Below are 20,591 nucleotides of genomic sequence, written 5' to 3' on the forward strand. Positions count from 1 at the left end.
CCCACCCTCCAACCGATCGTCCATCCGGACGTCAAAAATGGCCGTGATGGTACTGTGGCGCTGTCACTCGTTGCCGTTTTCTTATTCCTCCAAGTCTGGCTCCAAATCTCACTCGACGCCTCCGGGCGTCATCATGGCCTGACTTTGGCCCTTAGTCCCTCCCGTGCTCCCGCCCCCTGGGCTTTTTGGGCCTAGGAAACAACTCATCAGCCACACTGGCCAGCCCAGTGACACACAGACACCAACCCAACTTTTCGCTAGCCGCCTATCCTCCAACGTCGCCGGGTGGACAAACACTGCTTGTTGACGACATGCTGTCGTTTCTTTCCAACCGAGGATGTCTCAACCCTATAGAGTGCTGTCGACGCCAATCAATGTTTGAATGCAAGGTTTCCCTTCGCGCAGGCCACAACGGGCGTTGCGGGGGGACAGTATGAATTCAGAAGCCTGAGTTCAAATTTCTATTAATAACGGTTAGCAAACCTGTCAATGCGACGAGATTACCCAATCTGGAATATGTCCGGGATGGGACGTCCAATTGCATTTCTACTGTTTATTTTGCTTTTTCTGGACTATTTGTCTCGCCGTGCTGCAGCGCCAACGACAGTGGTTCATAGTAAAGGACCAGGTTGCATTTCGGTCTTCATTTCAAAGTTGTCGTACGCGTTCATTTCGACAAACCATGCCCAATATCATCAGTGATGAGTCGATGGGCGAACCGGTTGGTATGAGGGGCCATTGCTGGCCCGCGAACAGCTTGAAGGATCCATCAAGCCACGTCCATGGCCAGCACATGCTTCTGGGAATGCCGCTGCTGGGATGGAAGCCAGCAAATGGCACGCAAGCGCTTCTGCAGGCCAACTGCAACCCTCACGTCGACCGGTGCGCCCGTCGCTGGTATTGATGCTTGTTGCCATTGTCTATGCCGTCTCCGGTGCCGCAACAGGGCCAGGTGAGCAATACCTATCGACAGAGAGATGCACGATGGCTGTCGGGAAGCCTGCAATGCAACACAAGACCACCGAACGGACCCAGGTGTGCTGGGTGCCCTTTTTTCCCTCTCCCTTCTGCCCATTCCACATCGCTCAACCCGCAAGCCGGTGGGAGAGGGCAGGGAGTACGCTGCGAGCTTAGCTTGTTCGTCATTCGTCACTGCTTTCTCATGGATCCCTTTTGACTGTGGTATCCGTAGTCGGTATCCGCAAGTAAGAGCTGCTGTTGCTGCCGATCAAGCCTGCTGCATCAGCTGAGTCTAGTGAAGCAGCATCAAGGGGCCTGCAGAAGGCTTTCATAGCTTAGTATGGAGCAGCATCTCGATTGCTACTTTTCGGCATCCAAGGCTTTAGATCTTTGCCAGACGCATCACACAGCGCTGGCGAAACTCGGCGGACAAGGTGCTTTTTCATCATCTCCCAGCAGCTTGCTCAATCGTCATGCGTCCTGAAATAAAATAAAACTTTCAAAAGCGCACAGCAAAGGATCTGCCTCATCTCGACAAGTTCGGCAGCCGGGGGCAGGCTGCAGGGAAACGCGACACGACAATTCGAAAGACTTGGGACCACTGATGACTCGCAAGCCACATGGCTCGAGAAAAGGGTGTCCCTGCCTCTGGTCCAACGACACTAGACGGCCGTTTGGGAACTTCTCAGAAGGGATGTCCCCCTCTCATACAGCCCTGCCAATAGGAACAGAGCGGACTGGCGAAATGAGCTCTTCCTGCTTTGCACAACTACCCGGCCCCCTGCTCTTGGGCCCTATATCCGCCTGTATTATCAGAGCACCAAACGTTGTGGTTTCCTTTTTGACAGCTCTTTGGCACAACAGGAACCAAGGCACGGCCAGAAATGGATGTCCTTTCCGGCGAACGCGCATCGATGTCTTACGACATTGCAACTCTGTGCCAGCGGCCCGTTGCCCATGGGGTCTACGTTGCATGTGTGACATCGCTGGGCGGGCGGCTGGGTAGAGTTCAAGGGTCATTATCCGAGGGCTGACACGGAAACATGCAGAAAGTGCAAAAGCGCGGCAACCCTAGGAAGAGACCGCTGTCCGTTCAATATTGGGAGGGGGCATGCGAGGCGAGGCACAGTCCAGCAGCAGCCTGTACCGAGCTGTCGGGCGAGTTCCGGACATTGCCAATACTTCTGCTTACAAAAAACCGGCTCCGAGTGGGAAAACATCTCTTCGAGACAGAAGCAGAAGCGTATGCAGGTTGGACCCCCCTCGAACTATCCCCAAATCGACAACTGCATCATGGTCATGGATCTTCTTCCTTCCTCCCCCTTTCTTCCCCTCAAAGTCATCCCCCCCCTGGTGTCTCCTCTCACCAGTGTGCTAGACATTACACGGCACTGGAGTCTCGAGTCCCACCGATCATCGTCCTTGATAATTACCTTGACGTCGTTCATCGCGGACAAGGCTCCGCGAGTACCGAGCACCTGGGGCCTTCCTTCCTGGCAACTGGGAACAAGGAAGCTTGGGATTATTGGGTAAAATTGGAGTCCTATGAGAAAGTTCGACGGTGAGCAGAAAAAACTTACCAAGAAGAAAGAAACTTCGATTACGAACCCTCAACGTTTCTCCCTCAGTGGACTCCCTTCGCGAGGATGGCACTAGCCCAGGTGGGTACATATCCGAAAACCTGCCCACACTTTCCTCGCCGCCGGAATTCGAAGAAAGGGGTGATCCCAGTAGAGACACGTTCTCTGCGACCGTTTGTGGGCTTGCAGACGTTGCGTCGACGATACGTACTACGCAACCCACTGCAAAATACGATCACGGCCGAGCGAAGGGGACGAGACGGCAGGCAAGTTCATGACACAAAAACGGGAGGACTCCGAGTCGAGCTTAACCTCGATTCGGTGCCCACTACTCCCCCCTCTTCCGCCCCCTGGCAAAGAAGGCAGCGAGGCTGTGCTTGCATACATATCGAAAATCATAGGACTGGGGCGACTGGGTGGTCCGCGATTCAGAGGATCATTTCCAGGGATCTTGCAAATCGCAGCGTCCATCCCGATTCCCCGAAGGCACAACCCCCAAGAGACTCGGCGAGAAGAGATGAGCATGTTCAGTGGGTGGGAACGACGAGGTACATCATACATCACGGTGACGGGAAAAACCTTCCGAAAGAAAGGGCCGCCGTGTCATGGTTGAACAACCCAACGAGCGGATCCAGCAATCTGGAGTCTGCCATCCACCGCACATGCTGTCATACATACCGAGCCCGCTCAGGGGGGGGCCCGGATGTTTCCTGGAAGTCGCTATTTCCAAGAGCGAAACAAGTGACGATCAGCATCCTTCAAGTCCTTCATCCAACCTTCGTTCCAGCAGATAGATGAACCTCGTCGCCGGCCCAGTATAGCCATGCGTTCTGACATCAACCCCCGTCCCGGCCAACCCTCTCAGCGAGACCTCGACCGGTCTAGCGTCTACAATCCCCTCCGTATGATGAGAAGAACGCGTCCCGTCCGCATATGCAGCGGGGACACTCCTCGAGATCACCTGTACTTCCCATCATAGGCATCCACTACGCATCCAACGCTCGAGTTCCCTTCCCACCGGTCAATCCCCTTGGCACAGGTAATATGGCACGATTCCCACCATCCCAAGAAGCCAGACAACATCAACTCCGCAGGTGTGTGCACCCCCCCTTTAACTATTTGGCCCCCCATCTCAGTGAAGATCCCTGGCACCTCATGCTCACCTACGGGGAAGGGAGGGGCAAAATTGAGGCATCCGTATGGAAGAAAACCCGCATATGCGCTCCGTACGTGCCGTACCAGAGATCACTGGGCTGGGTGATCACCAGCGCATGGCCATGGGGGTGTCGGAAAGACCAGCACGTCAACACCATTGCCCCCCTCCTCCCTCTTTAGTTTCTCCTGAGGCAGGCGCTCATTACGCATCCACGGGGGTTCTCCTGTATCGTTGCTCCTCTCCCTGACAGTAGTTTAAACGTTGACAGGCTCCGCTGGCCTGCTTCAGGACGGACTCTAGTTAGCTCAGGAGGTCAATCACTCAGGACGAGACACAGGTTGACGATGAGTAAGGCCAGAGAGGGGGGCGCGAATGGATACTCAGAAACTACGGCACGGCGGCGGTGAAGTGAACCCACCACACACGCGCGAGAGCCGGCTAGAATTCTTCTCTTCTGCCCGCCACCTGTCACAGTTGGTTTCTTCTGTCATTTCTGTAGGACTGTAGGGCGAACAAGAGAATGTGACAGCCGGCACTGCGATCTCGCAAATCTGCGTCGCCCAGAGGGGTCCGTCACCTCCTCTTCGTCGGCCCATTAACCACTTCCAGCAAGGAGTCTCACTGCCGGCCGATGCTTTTCGCAGGATGCGCTTGTCCACTTTACTTTTTGTCTGCCAGCCTGTTCTCGTTCTTCTGCCCTCCCTCCCTGTTACTGGCTTAGCCTCTGATAGAAGGAGGGGGGGGCGGCCGGTCGATTTGGGGGTGGGCGATTGAGAAATCTCTTTTCCAAGTTGCCAAGGAGCCTTGGAAGATGGGCTCAACTGCGAAAGGATGCCTTTGGCGCCCTTACATGCCCCCCAATTACCGCGCCTGCAGACGCCACAATCAATACTCCAGATTTCAACCTTCGAGTCTAGAAGCCTTGGGGTCATGGCAACGTTTACAGGGCTGGCGAAGTAGGGAGTGGCGGGGGAGATGTAAGCCGTGTAGTGGCATTTTCACACGTTCCAATAGTCTGCAGCCACACGGTAACAAAAGGACGAGGCAGCTCAAGGCGGCATACATCCATCCGTCAACGGCGGATGGCGGATGGCGGGATGGCGGGATGGCGAATGCTATCAAAAAACTCCCAGCCCGGCCAACGCCCGCTGGTCATCGCTTCCCGCATCTTGCCTCTCACGCCCCCAGAGTACACGCAGCAGGACAGGCGCAACCGGTGACCGTAAAACGTAAGGCGCCCCGAAATTAAACTGCTCCCCGTGCTGAGGCAAAGCAGATGAACCCATTCCTCCGTATGCACGTCCGCGGTTGGCCGTGAATCTCGTTGTCCTCCTCAGCCGTCTTCCCCGTGACTGGTCAACGTCCAGTCCCCTCTCATGCCTGTGCCGCGGGCGCGCTTTGCCTTAGCAAACATTTCAATGATCGACCCGGAAAGGGGTCACTCGCTGCTCCGAGCTCGAGGAGCGGCTGCGCGGCTGCAGGTTCCCCTTGGCACGTCCCCTGCGCAGTGCATCACGTCTCCTGCCTGTCGTCCTCCCTTTTGACTGCGTGTTTATCCTAGCCCTTGAATGGAGGAATGTAGGCATACAGCGGTAGTCCGGGGGGTTTCAGTCAAGCCGGTCAGTTCAGCTAGTGTAATGTGGCCAGTCGATCAAAGGTCCAGCTCGGACTGGATGATACCTTGGGAGAGAAAAGCAAGGAAAAAGCGACAAGTACCGCGATGCGCGTCCATGTATGTAATCTCGAAATATTGTTTGTTCCCGCTGTGCTCTATGCCCTGGAACTGCAGACTGCATGTTGTAGCCCGCAAAAAACCCAAGAAACGAACGTTTTGACGATCCCGCAACGCGGACGTCACTTCTGTTCTCGGTAGGGCCATCCGGTGGAAAAAGAAACGACCTGTCGTCCAGAGTCATTGAGATGTCTCAACTAAAGAGGAGACCCCGGGGTAGTTGGTTGGTTGGTCGCTGGTCTCCAGGCATTTGGGCAAGCAACCAGCAAACCAGCAACCATAGGGGGGGATGGCCAAGTGCGACATGCATATAGTTTCCGCAGGTGTCTCTTGTTCGCGAAGCGAGAAAGACCAACGCGCCCGCGTGCGCTTGGTGTTCTAGCTACCGTTGTGGCTGGCGCTCGAAGCACGAAAGCCCGACTAGAAGCTCTCGCTGCTTCGCGTGGCTTGAGACAATACGTTTGGGGGCTACCCTCTCCTCGCCTGAACCCTACGTTCAACGTAGAACAAGTCGAGACTAGCTCACGTTCTCGATGACGGGTTGGTCGAGTGACGCCAATGCCGTGAGCGCGAAGGGGGGGGCCAGTGGTTGCTCCCTTTACTCAATAACTCGTCAGGCAAGGAAGGTTCGTTGCGGGTGAGACACAATAGACCATGCCGTCTTCCACCTCCAGATGCTAATCTCCAGAGTCCGAGAGACGAGAGTGCCAATCTAGATCTTGCTTTCGCGATCACGATGTGATAAATCTTGCCTCCCCAAAGCAGCCTTGTTCCGACGGCAAAGCAAGCAGATTGCAACCTTGTCTGACCCTGAACCTCAGGATACCCTTTCCCCGGAGCGCTAGTCCATGTTGGACAACCACCTCGCCAGCTTCCTCTCGGATGTCTCGAATATTGACAGCACACGAGAAGAGAAAGAGCAAACCTGCCGCCCGCCGGGCTCCTCGGGCGCCTTGTTTCCATTGACACGGGCGACTCCTTTCTTCTTTCGGGGCTTTTTTCATATACCAGAAGCTGCGTCTCTACCGCAAGCACAAAGGCCTCTCCGTGCTCAGTGCTCAGGCAGCTCTCCGGTTCTCGTATGCAAGAGACTGTCAAGGTTTTCAGAAAGGGCTACAAGCTAGAGAGGAAGGGGAGGGGTGAGGGGAGGGAGGGCAATAGCCGACAAGAAAAAGCAAATATATCAGAAGCACACCAAGCCTAAATCGACCTGGCCCCAGTATCATGAGCTGATGAACGAACCATGTTCGGCCACAGTCCACGTCCAGCCAAAGTGCCGATACCAATGTCACCGTATAAGCTCCGCGAGAGGGCATTCCCAGAGGTAAAGCAAGTATGCACCCGGGAGCCCTGTTGACAACCCGCATCACTAGCAGCTGTCACCAGGGAAGGTGGATGATGGTGATGTTGATCATCAGGGACTGAGCGTCTGTCTTTGTCTGTCGTCAAAAAAGCTGTGAGCTAATGCGGCAAAGCCCACATCACGTACGTCGTCTATTCTGTCGGTCTCAGCGCCATGGTCGCCGCGCGGTGATGATCAGCAAACGCGTCCAAGCTCTCCATGCCCCCTCACATACATATCACATGACCCCTACTGATGCTCATCACTGCGCATCTTCTAGCGGGGACTCTGGGCAATAAAGACGCACGCTTATGCGGATGCGGACCGGTGTTTCTGAGACATGCAGCCTGATAAAGACCCGGTACTGGGGCAACTCCCCTCCCTCCCTCTACCTCCTACACAGACATTGAAACAAAAGGCTTATAATCCAAGTGATGAGATCATGATAGCCATGTGGGTGCTCTGGATGAGTTGCATTAAACTCAGCGCTACGGAAACAGGGGGTTTCAGAGCACAATATGCTTACAAAGGGCTTACCACGACTACAAAAAGCAAACATGACGACCGCCATCCTTCTTTCTTTGGCCGTTTGGTGTCTCGGGCTTTCAGTCTCGGTTAGGAATGATTGGCGTCCAATGCGAGTCAAGGAGACAACATGGCGCAGAGTCTGGAAGCGCTCTGGAATGCGAGCTGTCTTGCGTTGTTTGGCCGTTTTGCCGTTTTGCCCTGGCCAACCCCGAATGTCTTGAACTTTGCATGTACGAGAGACAATACTCGATCAATGCGGTCGGATACCACGGAGACTACGGACGGTTAGAGTAGGTGATTCGCGGGGCTCTTGCTCCTGGTGCTGCGGGCAACCATTGGTTTGTGGGCGGTATCAGTTTACATGCCGTGTTCTATACTCCGAGATCGAGCATGCAGGAGATCCCAAAGTCATCACATATGCAAACTGGCACACAAGACATGCTTTGAAGATGGATATTGTCTCGTCCGTGATAAAACTACACCTGCAAACCCTATGCACCTTGTACAAGTAGCCGACAAAAAAAATCTACCCAACGCCGTAACAACCGTCTGCAATGTAAATGACACACAGACCGAGTCCAGCAACACCGTTCCGTCCCTCCCCAACACCTCTGAAAGTCATCTTCATAAGTGTGTGCCAAGAGTCCCGTCTGATCATCACCAGGACTCAGGACTATTGTGTATAAACACCCACAATTACCTCCATCGGAGGATCTCCTCCAACTTTTTTCAGTGCCTCCAGAACAAAAGAGAGTGAGAATGGATAATGACAAGAACAACAACTAATGAATGACCCGTGCGCATGCTATGGTATCTTCGCCACCGAACGCTCATGTCATGCCAACAAAAGAAATCATGTTAGACTCTGGCCATGGGCTTGCGTCGCACCAGGAAAGGACTGGGCATCTCGTCCCGCTCAGGATCCCAAACTGCGGCGGGCTCGCCACCGCTTGACCGACGGTCCGCCATGCGGTCCTTGAACGCCCTCTTAGGGCTCATGTTCTCGCCGCCGGACAGGACCGCAGAGAGAGGACGGCCGCCAGCACGCGCCTGTTGAAGCTCGACCAGAGTTCTGCCCTTGATATTGTTCTTCGCCGCAAGCTTTCCAAGGGGCTCTTGATCCTTCTTGGTAGAGTTCTTGCGGGAAAGGCTACCGGGGGACTCGCTGCCGTTTGCAGCCGACAAGTTCGCTGCCGAAGGAATCTTAGTCAATCGGCGGTTAGGCGAAGTGCCCCGTTCGCGCGAACCGCGGCTTAGATCAGGGTTCGATGCCATGCTCGGGATGGCGGGCAACGTCTTGTTCTGGTTCAGACCGGTTGCCGAAGTTTGGTGCTTAATCCGTGTGACAGGGACGGACTTTTGAGAGGTAAGAACTGGGCGGTTCTTGGATGTGAAGGGGTTCTGCCTCGACTTGATGTTGCGCGTCGGCGAGGGAACGATGTCTTCGTCATCAGAATCGATGCTGATGGTGTCGCGAGGGAGATCCCACATCGGGTCTCCAGAGGTGGTGTTCGAGGAGAAGAGGTTGCCGTTGTTGGCATTAGGCACCCTGGTGGCGGCATTCCGTCGAGGGGAAAGCGATAGAGAAGCAATGGCAATGGGGGAAGGGGAAGCCATCTCAATGTCCATGGGGGTGCCCATGCCGCCGACGAACATAGTCTGGGCCCGACCGAAGGGGGTGCGAGTGACCTTCTTGCTCGCGATAGGGCTGTCAGAAGAAATGTCGGTGATGTCTGTTGAGGTTGACAGCTCCTCGTCTCCGCTGCCATTGCCAACGGATGACCGCGGGTACTCGTTCTTGGTGTGGGAACTGGAGAGTTCCTGCGCGTGAGCAGACTCGGCGGCCAAGCTAGCTACCTTCTTCTGCAGTTCTGCCTCGACACGAGCCTGCACCTCGCTCTCGAATCGCTTTCGAAGGGCTTCGATTTCCGAGTTGATTTGTCGGTCGATTTCGAGACGGGCCTTTACCTCCCATTCTCTCCGCAGTGAGCTGTCGACTTCTTGTCTGACAGAAACCTTGTCATCCTCGAGGCTGGCAAGGTTTTCCTCCAACTCCTTCTCCCGACGCGCCAGCGATTCTTCCTTGGCCTTGATGACCTTGTTGAGCTCAACGACCTCTCTCTCCTTTCTCATCAAGCGAACAACAGGAAGGTTGAGCAGCTGGGCAGTGTCCGGGCGGTGGTCCGGGTTGACTCTTAGGCAGTCCTTGATGGTTCCCATGAGCTCGCTCGAGTAGCAGCTGGGCAGGGGTGAAACCTTGCCCTCCTTGATCTTCTGGACCAGCTGGAAATGGGACTTGGCATTGAACGGGGGTTCGCGTGCGCAGAGCTCGTAGATGATGCATCCCAGTGACCAAATATCGGACTTGAGAGTGTACTTCTCGGCGGCGCAAATCTCGGGCGACATGTAGAACGGCGTGCCAACGTACGTCGAGGCGAAGTCGTGAGACTGGATCATCTTGGACAAGCCGAAGTCACCCAGCTTGACAGAGTTGTCCTCACCCAGGAATACTGAGACTAGTCAGCAAAACGCTTCATTCGTTGATGGGGTGAGAAAACATACCATTCTCGGGCTTGAGGTCGCGATGAAGGATGGTCATGGTACCAGGTGGCGTCTTGGGCTTAGAAGCAGTGCTAAACAGTCCCAGCACATTGGTGCCAACCTCGGGAGGGTCGATGCCGTAGTGACATCTGTAGAGTGCAGTAACCAGCTGCGAAAAAATGCTCCACACAAACGACTCTTGCGCACGCTGTCCCTTGACAGCCAAATCTCTGATGACACGGCCGAGGTCGCCGTTGCCGCAGTACTCCATGTAGAGATGGAGGTCTTGGGACGACTTGAGATGTTCGCGGTGGTAGTAGCCGACGATGTTTTGGTGTCGGAGGGTTGAGAGGATCTGGAACTCGGCGTGGAGCTGCTCGCGCTCCTTTTGCGACATCTTCAGGTAGCTGATTTCTTTCCGGCACATGACGAGGCTGTCGACCTTTCTCCGAACCTTGCGGATGACTCCAAAGGAGCCATGGCCTGTTTTTTCTTTCGTCAGTCAAGAGTAATGGGGGTTTTGTGAAGCTTGTGAACGGATGTGCATACCGATCTTCTCCAGCACCTCATACTTATCCGCCTCGGAACTCATCTTGGACACCACGCGCAGTAAAATTGATTAAAAGAATCCTTTCTTTGTGTCCATAGAAGATGAAAGGCAGTTGAAGGCGACGTCGCGAACCTGCTGTTGTTAGTATCCGAACGGTTGGTGGTGGTTGACCGGGAAAGGTGCACTGAAGTCTGAGCTGGTGAACTTGGTTGCATGGGCACTAACAAGTTCGAGCTCGGTAAACAACCGGGGCGGATGCCATGGCAACGGCGCTAGTCTCGGAATTTATATGATCCAGCCCCTTTGCTATCGATAAGCGATTAGCGACCGAGTGGTCCAATTGTGGGGCACCGATGGCGATGTACGAGATAGTAACGTAAGGAAGGGAAATGGTCCGTGCGGGGGCGACCTGGAGTTATCGGACTTCACACATTGATGTCTTCAATGTCAAAAGCCCAGAGGCAAAACTAATGCTGTTGTTTCTTTGATACTCTTCTTCTTCTCTTCTTCTCTGGTTGTGTTTCATTGGGGCTTGGATTTAGAGTTGCTTAAACTCCCAATTAGGCTGACATCATGGTACTTCGCAAGGATGAACTCGAAATACAGCTCAAGAACGAGAATGAATTGATCAAAAGCGGCATCCTTCGAGAGGAAAATCCCTTGGATCAGTCTGTCGAATTTGAGGCGTTCCTTCTGGCATGCAGAAGGGGTGACTTGAAAACATGCCAGGAACTGATTTCGGCGGGCGTCAACATCAACGGCAAGGACCGCTTTGACTATACGCCTCTAATCATTGTAAGTTGGGAACCAACAATGCAGCTGGCATGCCACTGACGTTGGTTAGGCCAGCCTCTGTGGGCATCTGGAGCTTGTACAACTGCTACTGGAATCCGGTGAGTGCGTCATTTTACCCGGCTATGAATATGCTTAACTGAACTGAGCTTAGGTGCCTTGGCTGAGCGAGACACATTCCAAGGAGAGCGATGCATCTACAACGCACTCAACGACAGGATACGCAACCTTCTGCTGGAATACGACTACTCAAAGTCCACGGATCCCCTTCAACCATGGGCAGGACATATCACCACGCTGCTCACAAAATCCATCCCCAAGACTGCGGATATCAGCTTGATTGCTGCAGCACAGTCCTTCGAGCTGCATAAGTTCATACTGGCATCACGAACGCCTTATTTCAGAAAGAAGCTTACCGATGCGCCGGAGACCACGACGTGGAAGCTCCCAACGACTCTCCCGGTGGAATCTTTCCAGGTCGCGCTGCGCTATCTCTACTTGGGCGACGTCCCCAGAGATGTCACCAGCTCTGGCGGCACCGCGACCGAGGAGGAGGTCCTCACTGGCATTGATAAACTCAGCAAACAGCTTGAGATCGGAAAGCTCTGGGAGGCGATTCTGGCTGGGAACGATCGGCGTCTCGCGCGTCAGAGATACCAGGATGAGGTGCAGCGTGCGCAGCGTCAGGTTGAGCAGTTCTATCGTGAAAAAGTCTTGGGCCACAAGATGGTCGTGGAGACGAAGAAGGTGGGGGCGGTGAAGTGGCGTCATGACAACTCGATATTCGCGGATTGCCTTCTTTGCGCACATGAGCCCGAGAGTGACGAGATCGAGAATGATGACGAGGATACGGAAAGTGTCGTTCACCTCAACGGAATCCCCCTCGGCCCGACGACCAACGGTGAGAAGCAAAAGCGACGGCCTAGGAAGTCGGTGGTATACCCCGTGCACAAGGCGATGCTCATCCGCAGCCCGTACTTCGACACCATGTTCTCCAGTGAGTTCAGGGAGGCACAGGACTCGGAAAATCTTCACATCGTGACGGTGGATTGTATCCCCGAGGTCCTCGAGATCGTGCTCACCTTCCTCTATACCGAAAGGGTCGACTGCCCTCTGGAGCTCGCCCTGGATCTATTGTATACGGCCGATATCCTCTTCCTCGACAAGCTCAAGACAAAGGCGGCGCAGGCCATTAGTACTCTGGGCAGCGGTAACAGCAACGTGTGGGCCGATCGTACACACGCCTCGGCACAGGAGGAGGACCAGGGCGAGATGGAACCGATCAACATCTATGACGTGATCCACGCCGCATGGGACCTCAGAGTGCAGCGCCTCGAAGAGTTTGCGGCGCGTTACCTGGCCCACCGGCTCGAGGACTACATCGACGAGCCCGAGTTTGCGGAACTGATCAAGGAGAGTGCAGACAGGCTAAAGAACCGTGAGGAGACGGATACCATCGAATTGCTTGATGACATCCGGTATTACTTGGGCGAGCGTTTCCGTTTGCGCTTTGAGGACGCCAACCTTGACGAGATCATGGACGAGGAGGGCGAGATCAACGCCGCCATGGCAGAGACGCTTGCTGCCCAGAGCGAGCAACAGGTTGATGAGGAGGGCCGGCCTACTGCAGCCGCCCAGGAAACGGCGTCCGTTGTCGCCCCTACCGAGAACGGCGATAACGAAGAGGGCCTGAAGACATTGAGTGGGGATGTTGCCGAGGACGAATTTGCGTCCGACGCGATCAACTACCAGATTCTCCTCGGCAAGATCGACACGATGCTGGATGGTTTGAAGCTGGACGCATAGACGGCACATTAGAACTATTAGAGGTAGAGAGGAAACGACGGCGTCGTTCGACGACTGACCGCATGCTTGTAGCCACGATTGCGAGTGACAAAAATAATTCAAAGACAAAAAATAGCTCTTCTCCAGCTCACACACACACTCTCTCTCTCTCATGAGTTTTTATTATACTGCTAATTCATTGCTTGTTTGGCTGTCCTGTCTCTGTTTTATTTTTATATATTTTTCACTCTCATTGAAATTTATAGTACAAGCCAGGATTCGATGGCTGAGGATTAATAGTTACGACAAGGATCATAGGCAATGAAAGGGCAAATAAACATGGGGACTGGAAGTATATAAAATGGTCATGTTGTCTTCCACGTAAAGGTGGTTCTCAAGTCTATAGGCGACCTATCGCCCTAGCATAAGAAAAAAGCGGCGGGCTTTGCATGCAAAGTAAAGAAAAAAGGCCCTTCTTTCATGGCCAACGAATCAAAGCCAAATCGTGCTGGCCATTGCTTGGCCTCCAAGCCTCCCCGGGAACGCCATTGCCATACCGTCGCCATGAACAAACCGACATTTTCTCCTCGAACCCGGCAACTCTCTTACGTAGACACGGGAGGACCCAGAACGCCATCAGGGCCAATGCAGCGGACAGTGTTGTGCTCCGTCGCCTTTCTCAGCTTCCGTTCTTGCGCCGATTCCTTGATCAGGCGCTCGGCGTCGAGCTTCGTGTTCGCGTCCATCGCCAGCAGCTTCATCTGGTACCGCACATCTCTAGTGTGGATCGAGAACCAGCCCTGGTGCGCCTTGCAGCGCTTCTTGTCACAAATGTTCTTGTCATCGCCGTTCAACCGGCTGCCGACGTCAAGGTTGCCCGCCTTAAAGACTTCCTTGGCCTCTTCCGAGTTGAGCCAGTGCGCGAAGGGGCCCACGACACCGACCTGGTCGAGACGGTAGTCGTAACCGCACGCGGCGTCGTCAAACTGCTTGGATGCAATAAGAGACTTGCGGCGGTCGTTGGCCCAGTCGAGCAGCTGCAGCATCTTCTGGCAAAGCACCACCTCCTCGCCCATCTTGTACCGCTCAGCGGCCGAGGCTTTGAGAATGCCCTCCTCCTCCTCGGTGAGAATACCGGGCGCGAGAGTCTTGCTCTTAGCTTCGGGACTCTCGGCTACAATGACGAGTCAGCTCGGGTCACTAGAGCGTTGGGGTGCGAGAGTTGTAGACATACCTCCGGGTGCCGTGAGAGCGAACGGGCGGGTCTTGACCTTCCAGGCGCCATCCAACGGATCGACTCCAGCAAGATCGCTCGTCAAAAGACCCATGACCTCCTCCTGCGTGAGTCCATTTTGGGTGGCATTTTTGGATGACGCCTTCTTGGGCAGCGATGCAATGGCCTTCTCCCACCACATCTGCTTGTGGTCGTCAGAGCAGAAGGCGCTCTTCTCGCCATCGCCATAGTACCGTGCCGGCTTGACACAATTCTTGTAAGAGCAAGTCTTCTTGAAAAGGGTGACATTTTTGTCACCATCGGTACAGTTGGGGCAGACGAAGCGCTCGATAAGGTTCTCACCCACGTCCTTAGCAATGTTGACGCACTCTCCATGGAACCAGTCTTCGCAGCCGTCGCAAGAGATCATGAAACGATGGTCATCCGGGCCTCGGCAGATGCAATAGGGGCCGTGATCCGACTCCTCGTCGGAACCTCCATCCCCGTCTTCCTGGGGGTTGGTAGAAGTGGTGGAGGCATTGTCGGTCTGCTTCCTGGGTCTGCCGCCTTTGGGACCGCTGCCCTTGGGGCGCCTTGGAGCTTTCTTAATTGCAGCGGTGCCTTTCTTCTTGGGACCCATCTTTTGCGATTCTAGAGGCTTCTCTGTCGTTTCTAAGATGGTGTTGTTGAGGTTGGTGGTTGGCGAGGTGGCATCTGTTGTTGTTTGGCTTGTAGCAGGAAGGAGATCTGAATCTGAGAGAGGAGGAGCTGATTTTGAATCTGTGTGATTTGAATCTGCGGCTTGAGGTGCGGCTTGTGGCCCAGCCGCATCCTGAGCCGGTGCGTCTGCCATTTCGTGATCTTCATCCTGCCGGCTCTCGTCCCCTTTCAACTTCTGCTCCACGTCTGGATCCATGCTTTCTAACGCCGGCTTCCAAAGGCGAAAACAAGGCTTATTCAAACAGAAAAAGAAACAAAAAGAAACCCCACTGATGAGTTCTTGATAATTAAATTGGTGCAAGACTGATTTTCTTGTTGTTTGTGCAGAGGGATGTTAGATATTGTGAAGGTTGCTGTGAAGTCCCAGCTTCCAAGAGACCCATAATTCCCTCGGTGTGAGGGATCTCGGTGTGGCAAGGTGAGCTGCATGTCACTTGGCTGTGACGCATCAACTATTCTTCCGCCACAGCATTTTTTCGAGGCTGGTCCGAGCTCACCGAGAGCTTTTTGGATCTTACGATTTTCGATAGTTTGGTCAAGAGCTCGAAACCGCCGGATTTCTCTCGAACGCAACATCCCGGGATAATCAATTGGCCTCCAGACATGTCGCACGCAACCGCCTCTTCGAGGCTCCTGTGGAATTCGGTCTTCTCCACGTCCTCGAGACAATGCAGACGATGCATCTCCCAAGCAGCGATTCCTAAGCAGACCCGGCCGACTGCCGCGCCGAACATGCTCCAAGCGAGACCGTCGCCGGTGCAGAGGAGAACCAAGACGTACAAGACGGTGGAGGAGGCGAAGAGCAGATACAGATCAGGGGTAAGGCCTTCCCGCCTAGATTTCGCGGAACACAGCTGGAGGGGTGGGGAATAAACCAGAGCTGACTGAAGCTGAAATCAGCCCTTCTCGTGGAAAGCCGGCGTTCTGTTCGTCGGCACCGGTGTCGGTCTGACGTGGTACTTCGAAACCGAGAAGCAGCGCATGGAGCGCAAGCGCATCGCGGATGCGACCAAGGGCATGGGTCGCCCCAAGGTCGGAGGACCGTTCGAACTGATCGACCAGGAGGGCAACAAGTTCACCAGCGAGGACATGAAGGGTCGCTACGCATTGGTATGTTCCTGACACCCAAAAACCGGGATCCCGTCTAACACGCATACCCCCGCAGGTCTACTTCGGCTTCACGCACTGCCCCGATATCTGCCCCGACGAGCTCGACAAGATGGCCCAGATGTACGACCTCGTCGAGCAGAAGCGGCCCGGCTCGATCCTCCCCATCTTCATCACCTGCGACCCCGAGCGCGACAACCCCGCGGTGGTCAAGGAGTACCTCTCCGAGTTCCACCCCAAGTTTATCGGGCTGACGGGCACCTACGACGAGGTCAAGGCCATGTGCAAGCTGTACCGCGTCTACTTCAGCACGCCGCAGAACGTCAAGCCCGGGCAGGACTACCTGGTCGACCACAGCATATACTTTTACCTGATGGACCCCGAGGGCGACTTCGTCGAGGCGCTGGGACGGCAACACTCCCCGCAGGCGGCCGCCAAGATCATCCTGGACCACATGAACGACTGGACCGGAGGGTGGAAGAAGGACGAAAGCGCGGTTGTCGCGAAATAGAAACGGACGGCGAAGGGGGTTTATCCCGCTTTTGTTTGTAATATGTACCAACAGCTGTCCATGAGGATAGACCTTTGAGCAAGACCACTCAATCACACTGTAATACCATTGTACACAACGCATGCATGGAATACGTTCTTGGTTTTGCTAGAGGGTTCGCCAATTGCGCCCGTGAGACTCCCGAGTCAACGTAGCCTCCGAAGGTCAAGGCCATGTAGCACGAGGACGTCCTGCTGAGATGGGGGCAGGAGACGTAGCAAAGGTCAAGAGATAACAGTGAGGGGCCAGCCCGACGGTCTCCTTTCCTTTGTCATCTTTGCAAGTCAAAGTTTGAGAAGATAGCAACCTCGGGTGTGCAAATATTTCATCTTATTTATACATGTTGCAGTTTTGCACAATTATTCCCCCCTCCGTCTCCTAAACTCCCGTGATTCAATGCGTTGAACGTGGCATAGAAAATGGCGATTTCATGTCCATCCAAGCCTGTCGAAGAACCCGGGCTGCGCCACGTGTGATTCTCACTGCAGTATGCGACTTTTTGGTGAAACTAAGCTGCGTCGAAAACATTGGGGGATCACGATTCGAGGCTCCAAACAAGCGCCCATGTTTTGATGTTGAAACCAAACCCGAAATCTTTGAGCCTCGACACTCATGGTTACGGAAGACTGAACGAGCCCAATGTAACTCCCACGTCACCGCACCCAAAAGGCTCTAGGATTGTAAGAGACTATTTGAAGTACGACAAGGACAAGAGAAAAAAAGAAGAAGAAAAGGGAAAGCAGCCCATAGATGGGATATTGCCGCATTATCTTGTTGAGCCTCGAACGCGCACCCCCGCGCCGCCAACGGCAGCGGACGCCGAACGGGCTCTCCGCTAAAATTAGTGAGTGGGGTGTGGCCGGGGCCATGCGCAGGGGATGACGGGGGGGGCCAGGGAGCTCAGTGCTCAGTCAACCAATGCATCCGTGCTGCAGCTGCTGCGTGCGATCCCAACCTCAACTCACTCACCACCTCTCACTCAACTGCATCACTCCTTTTTGAATACCAAAAATAAGGCGTGCGGGATATTGCATGCTACTGACCCGGGAACACAAAAAAAAATGAGGCAAGCAGTCAGAGCCGCGGGCCTTAGTCGGCTCTCGAGGCCGCTCGCAACCTCGACATTACAAGCTCCGGTTCGGCTTGCAGCCGCCGGCATCGGGCGTCATGACAGAGGGTTCGCGGGGCTGAGGAGAGTCGTGCCGCGGTCGGTGTGCTGTGAGGGTCTTGGTGCGGCAGGGTCGCAGCGGTGGTTTAGCAGCAAGAAGCGTGTTTTTGAGGCGGGCGAGGCGCCATCCTTTGCATTTGCATTTGAGTGAGTCAATCCCCATCTCGTCGCCAGTCGCCGAGTTTCACTCCCCGAGCGTTGGGCTGGCTCCCGGAGGACTTTCTCGCGGGACCGAGGCTAATAGACAGACAGCATCGACGGTGTCCTGTTGCACGTGGCCAAGCCCATCCCCGGTGCTGCTGAGTCACTGCAGTTCCTGAACGACAACAACATCCCCTTCATCCTGTTGACAAACGGGGGAGGCAGACCCGAGGCTGTCCGCGTGAAGGACCTAAGCGACAAGCTCGGCGTCGAGCTGTCGGTGGACAACTTTGTCCAGTCGCACACTCCGTTCCAGGAGCTGGTGCATGGCCCCGAAGGACTGGGGGACAAGACAATCTTCGTGACGGGCGCCGACGCCAAGAAGTGCCGCGAGATTGCGAAGCTGTAAGACAACTGTCAAACCTTTTGTGTTGTCTCCAAGGGGTCCCCTCAAAATATCCGCTGACAAACGCGTTTAGGTACGGCTTCAAGAACGTGGTGACGCCGGCAGACATCCTGCAGGCGTACCCGGACGTCTTCCCCTTTGAGCGGCTCATGGAGTCGGTCTACGCCGAGGGCAACGAGCCGTTGCCCAAGCCCATCCACACGGGGGCGATGCGGGACGAGGAGGCGCTCAAGATCGACGCCATGTTCGTGTTCAACGACCCGCGCGACTGGGCGCTCGACATCCAAATCATAGTCGACCTGCTGCTCTCGCGCAACGGGCTCCTGGGTACGTACTCGAGTAAGAACGGCGACAAGTCGCTGCCGCACGGCGGGTGGCAGCAGGACGGGCAGCCACCGCTCATCTTCTCCAACGCGGACCTCTTCTGGCCGACGACGTACCACCAGCCGCGGTTCGGACAGGGTGCGTTCCAGGCGGCGGTCGCGGGGGTCTGGTCGCAGGTGACGGGCGGGGTGGAGCTGCAGCGGACGGTGTTTGGCAAGCCGTTCGCGACGACGTACCAGTACGCCGAGCGGGTGCTCAACGCTCACCGACAGGCGTTGCTGGGCAAGAGCGGCAATGCGGGGGCGGCGCCGCTGAAGACGGTGTACATGGTGGGCGACAACCCGGAGAGCGACATCCGCGGGGCCAACGACTACAGCAACAAGGAGACGGAGTGGGCGTCGCTGCTGGTGAAGACGGGCGTCTGGAGCCAGGACAGGGGGGCGCCCACGCACAAGCCCACGATGGTTGTGGATGATGTCAAGGCAGCGGTGGAATGGGCGCTGAAGAGGGAGGGACGGCCGACGAACATTTAGTTGGCACAAGGGCTGAAGCAGAAGGGATACGGAGCACCAGCGGTTTGGAGGACGGGCATGTACATAGATAGATAGATAGTAATGCGTGGCTGAGCGGCTGTCATGAGTGCTGCTGTGCCGCAAGTGACGAAACAATGGAGGCGAACTTGGACTTGGCCCCGCGACCACTTGATTGAAATCGGACTCGGGACCAATCAAAGGATTGGTCCATCTGATTCTTGGTACGTAGTTGTGTTCAATAAGATGAAATACGTTGGACGAAAAGTTAAGCAAGTGATTAGTTGGTCCAACGTCTCAATTAGCTGCGTTTCTGCCGGTACGTCACATGCAAAGACGGACATGTCAGAAAGCAAGGGTCGGGAGCTCCCGACTGGACGGGCAGGGCCCCCTGACGTCACACTTTGGGGAGCGCCTCGCTGCCAGAGGTAGCGTTGCGTTGGTCTGCGTGGCATGGCGTGGGGAGTAGCGCATGCGTATTTCCTTGGGTTGGAAACGGCGTGCCTTTTTATTTTTATTTTTATTTTTTGCGCTGGCGGTGAGGAGGGAAGCAAAGCGGAATGACCATGTACTACTTCGTCAGTCGGCATCGCGACCCGGCGGGGAGGGGGTCATCGTCTTTAGCAGCCCAACGACCGAACGGTCAATGGGCATTTTCGCTAGTGCGACGATAACGATCAAAAGGACCCATTGCGGTGCTGGTTTTCGACTGGACCCTGACATGTGTGTCTGGCAGGGGGGAGAGCTGTTGGAAGTCGGTGGAAGTTGTGCGGCTGTCGTCGGCAGGGGACCACTCTTCAGTAGAGAGGGGCCCCCAACTAGGTGGGCGACTGGCGCCTGGCCCTGGAGGACCCGGCCGGGGGGGATCCCACCACGACATGCACCTGACCAGCCCCAGCTGTGAACCCCACCGCCTGCCGTGCTGTGCAGAGCAGCGCAGAGCAGCGCATAGCAGTGCAGCGCACCGCAGCGCAGCTCCTCCCGTTGCCCCTCCTCTCTCCCCACAGGCTCGGTCAACCAAACAAGCCAACGGCCCACGAGACACGGATGACGGCTGGAGGACGGGGTTCTCGGTTGGCTGTGGTGCGTGCAGCCCAGCTGCTGCTGCTGCAAGCTGCTGCTGGCCGTTGTTCCCTTAGGTTTTCGGGAAAATCCTACCTTGCCTCTCCTGGAACCTCGCACCACACGACAAGTTTCCTGTTTGCTCCTGTAATATTTCACCAAACCTGTCCTTACATCTGAGTCTGGGTGTCCTCGTCTTCAGGCCAATTCTCTCACACAATCTCTCCCTCTCTCTCACTCTCACTCTCACACATTCACACTCTCACTCTCGTGCCTCTCTCTCCCTCTCTCTCTCTCTGGCACACCTCTCACCTCGGCTTATTCTTCCCACGAGTGAACTCTCTTCTCCAACGTACTAGTGCCCGCCCCCCAATCACCCCGTCGCAAGTTGGGGTCCGTCCCGT

At 55.3% G+C, this 20,591-nt stretch overlaps 5 protein-coding genes across 5 annotated transcripts; 3 read left to right on the forward strand and 2 right to left on the reverse strand.

Moving 5' to 3' along the window:
- Nucleotides 1–8,156: 8,156 nt before the first annotated feature.
- On the reverse strand, nt 8,157–10,431 carry EsH8_III_001324 (kinase-like domain-containing protein; the record flags this gene model as incomplete). Its single annotated transcript, XM_083263049.1, has 3 exons — nt 8,157–9,808; nt 9,861–10,322; nt 10,389–10,431. The coding sequence occupies 3 exons, from the start codon at nt 10,429–10,431 to the stop codon at nt 8,157–8,159; spliced, it is 2,157 nt and encodes a 718-aa protein (XP_083123536.1).
- Nucleotides 10,432–10,962: 531 nt separating this feature from the next.
- Nucleotides 10,963–12,987, forward strand: EsH8_III_001325 (ankyrin repeat and BTB/POZ domain-containing protein; the record flags this gene model as incomplete). The annotated part of the gene is made up of 3 exons (XM_083263050.1): nt 10,963–11,184; nt 11,234–11,282; nt 11,336–12,987. The coding sequence occupies 3 exons, from the start codon at nt 10,963–10,965 to the stop codon at nt 12,985–12,987; spliced, it is 1,923 nt and encodes a 640-aa protein (XP_083123537.1).
- A 584-nt stretch (nt 12,988–13,571) lies between these two features.
- Nucleotides 13,572–15,095, reverse strand: EsH8_III_001326 (uncharacterized protein; the record flags this gene model as incomplete). Its single annotated transcript, XM_083263051.1, has 2 exons — nt 13,572–14,140; nt 14,201–15,095. 2 exons carry the CDS (start codon nt 15,093–15,095, stop codon nt 13,572–13,574), a joined length of 1,464 nt encoding a protein of 487 aa, XP_083123538.1.
- Nucleotides 15,096–15,502: 407 nt separating this feature from the next.
- Nucleotides 15,503–16,517, forward strand: EsH8_III_001327 (SCO1/SenC-domain-containing protein; the record flags this gene model as incomplete). Its single annotated transcript, XM_083263052.1, has 3 exons — nt 15,503–15,718; nt 15,800–16,009; nt 16,065–16,517. 3 exons carry the CDS (start codon nt 15,503–15,505, stop codon nt 16,515–16,517), a joined length of 879 nt encoding a protein of 292 aa, XP_083123539.1.
- Nucleotides 16,518–17,617: 1,100 nt separating this feature from the next.
- EsH8_III_001328 (HAD-like domain-containing protein) lies at nt 17,618–19,128 on the forward strand (the record flags this gene model as incomplete). The annotated part of the gene is made up of 3 exons (XM_083263053.1): nt 17,618–17,871; nt 17,977–18,270; nt 18,345–19,128. The coding sequence occupies 3 exons, from the start codon at nt 17,618–17,620 to the stop codon at nt 19,126–19,128; spliced, it is 1,332 nt and encodes a 443-aa protein (XP_083123540.1).
- Nucleotides 19,129–20,591: the final 1,463 nt, after the last annotated feature.

This window comes from Colletotrichum jinshuiense, chromosome 3 (assembly GCF_051148585.1).
Source record: "Colletotrichum jinshuiense chromosome 3, complete sequence".
In the NCBI taxonomy this organism is placed as follows: Eukaryota; Fungi; Ascomycota; class Sordariomycetes; order Glomerellales; family Glomerellaceae; genus Colletotrichum; species Colletotrichum jinshuiense.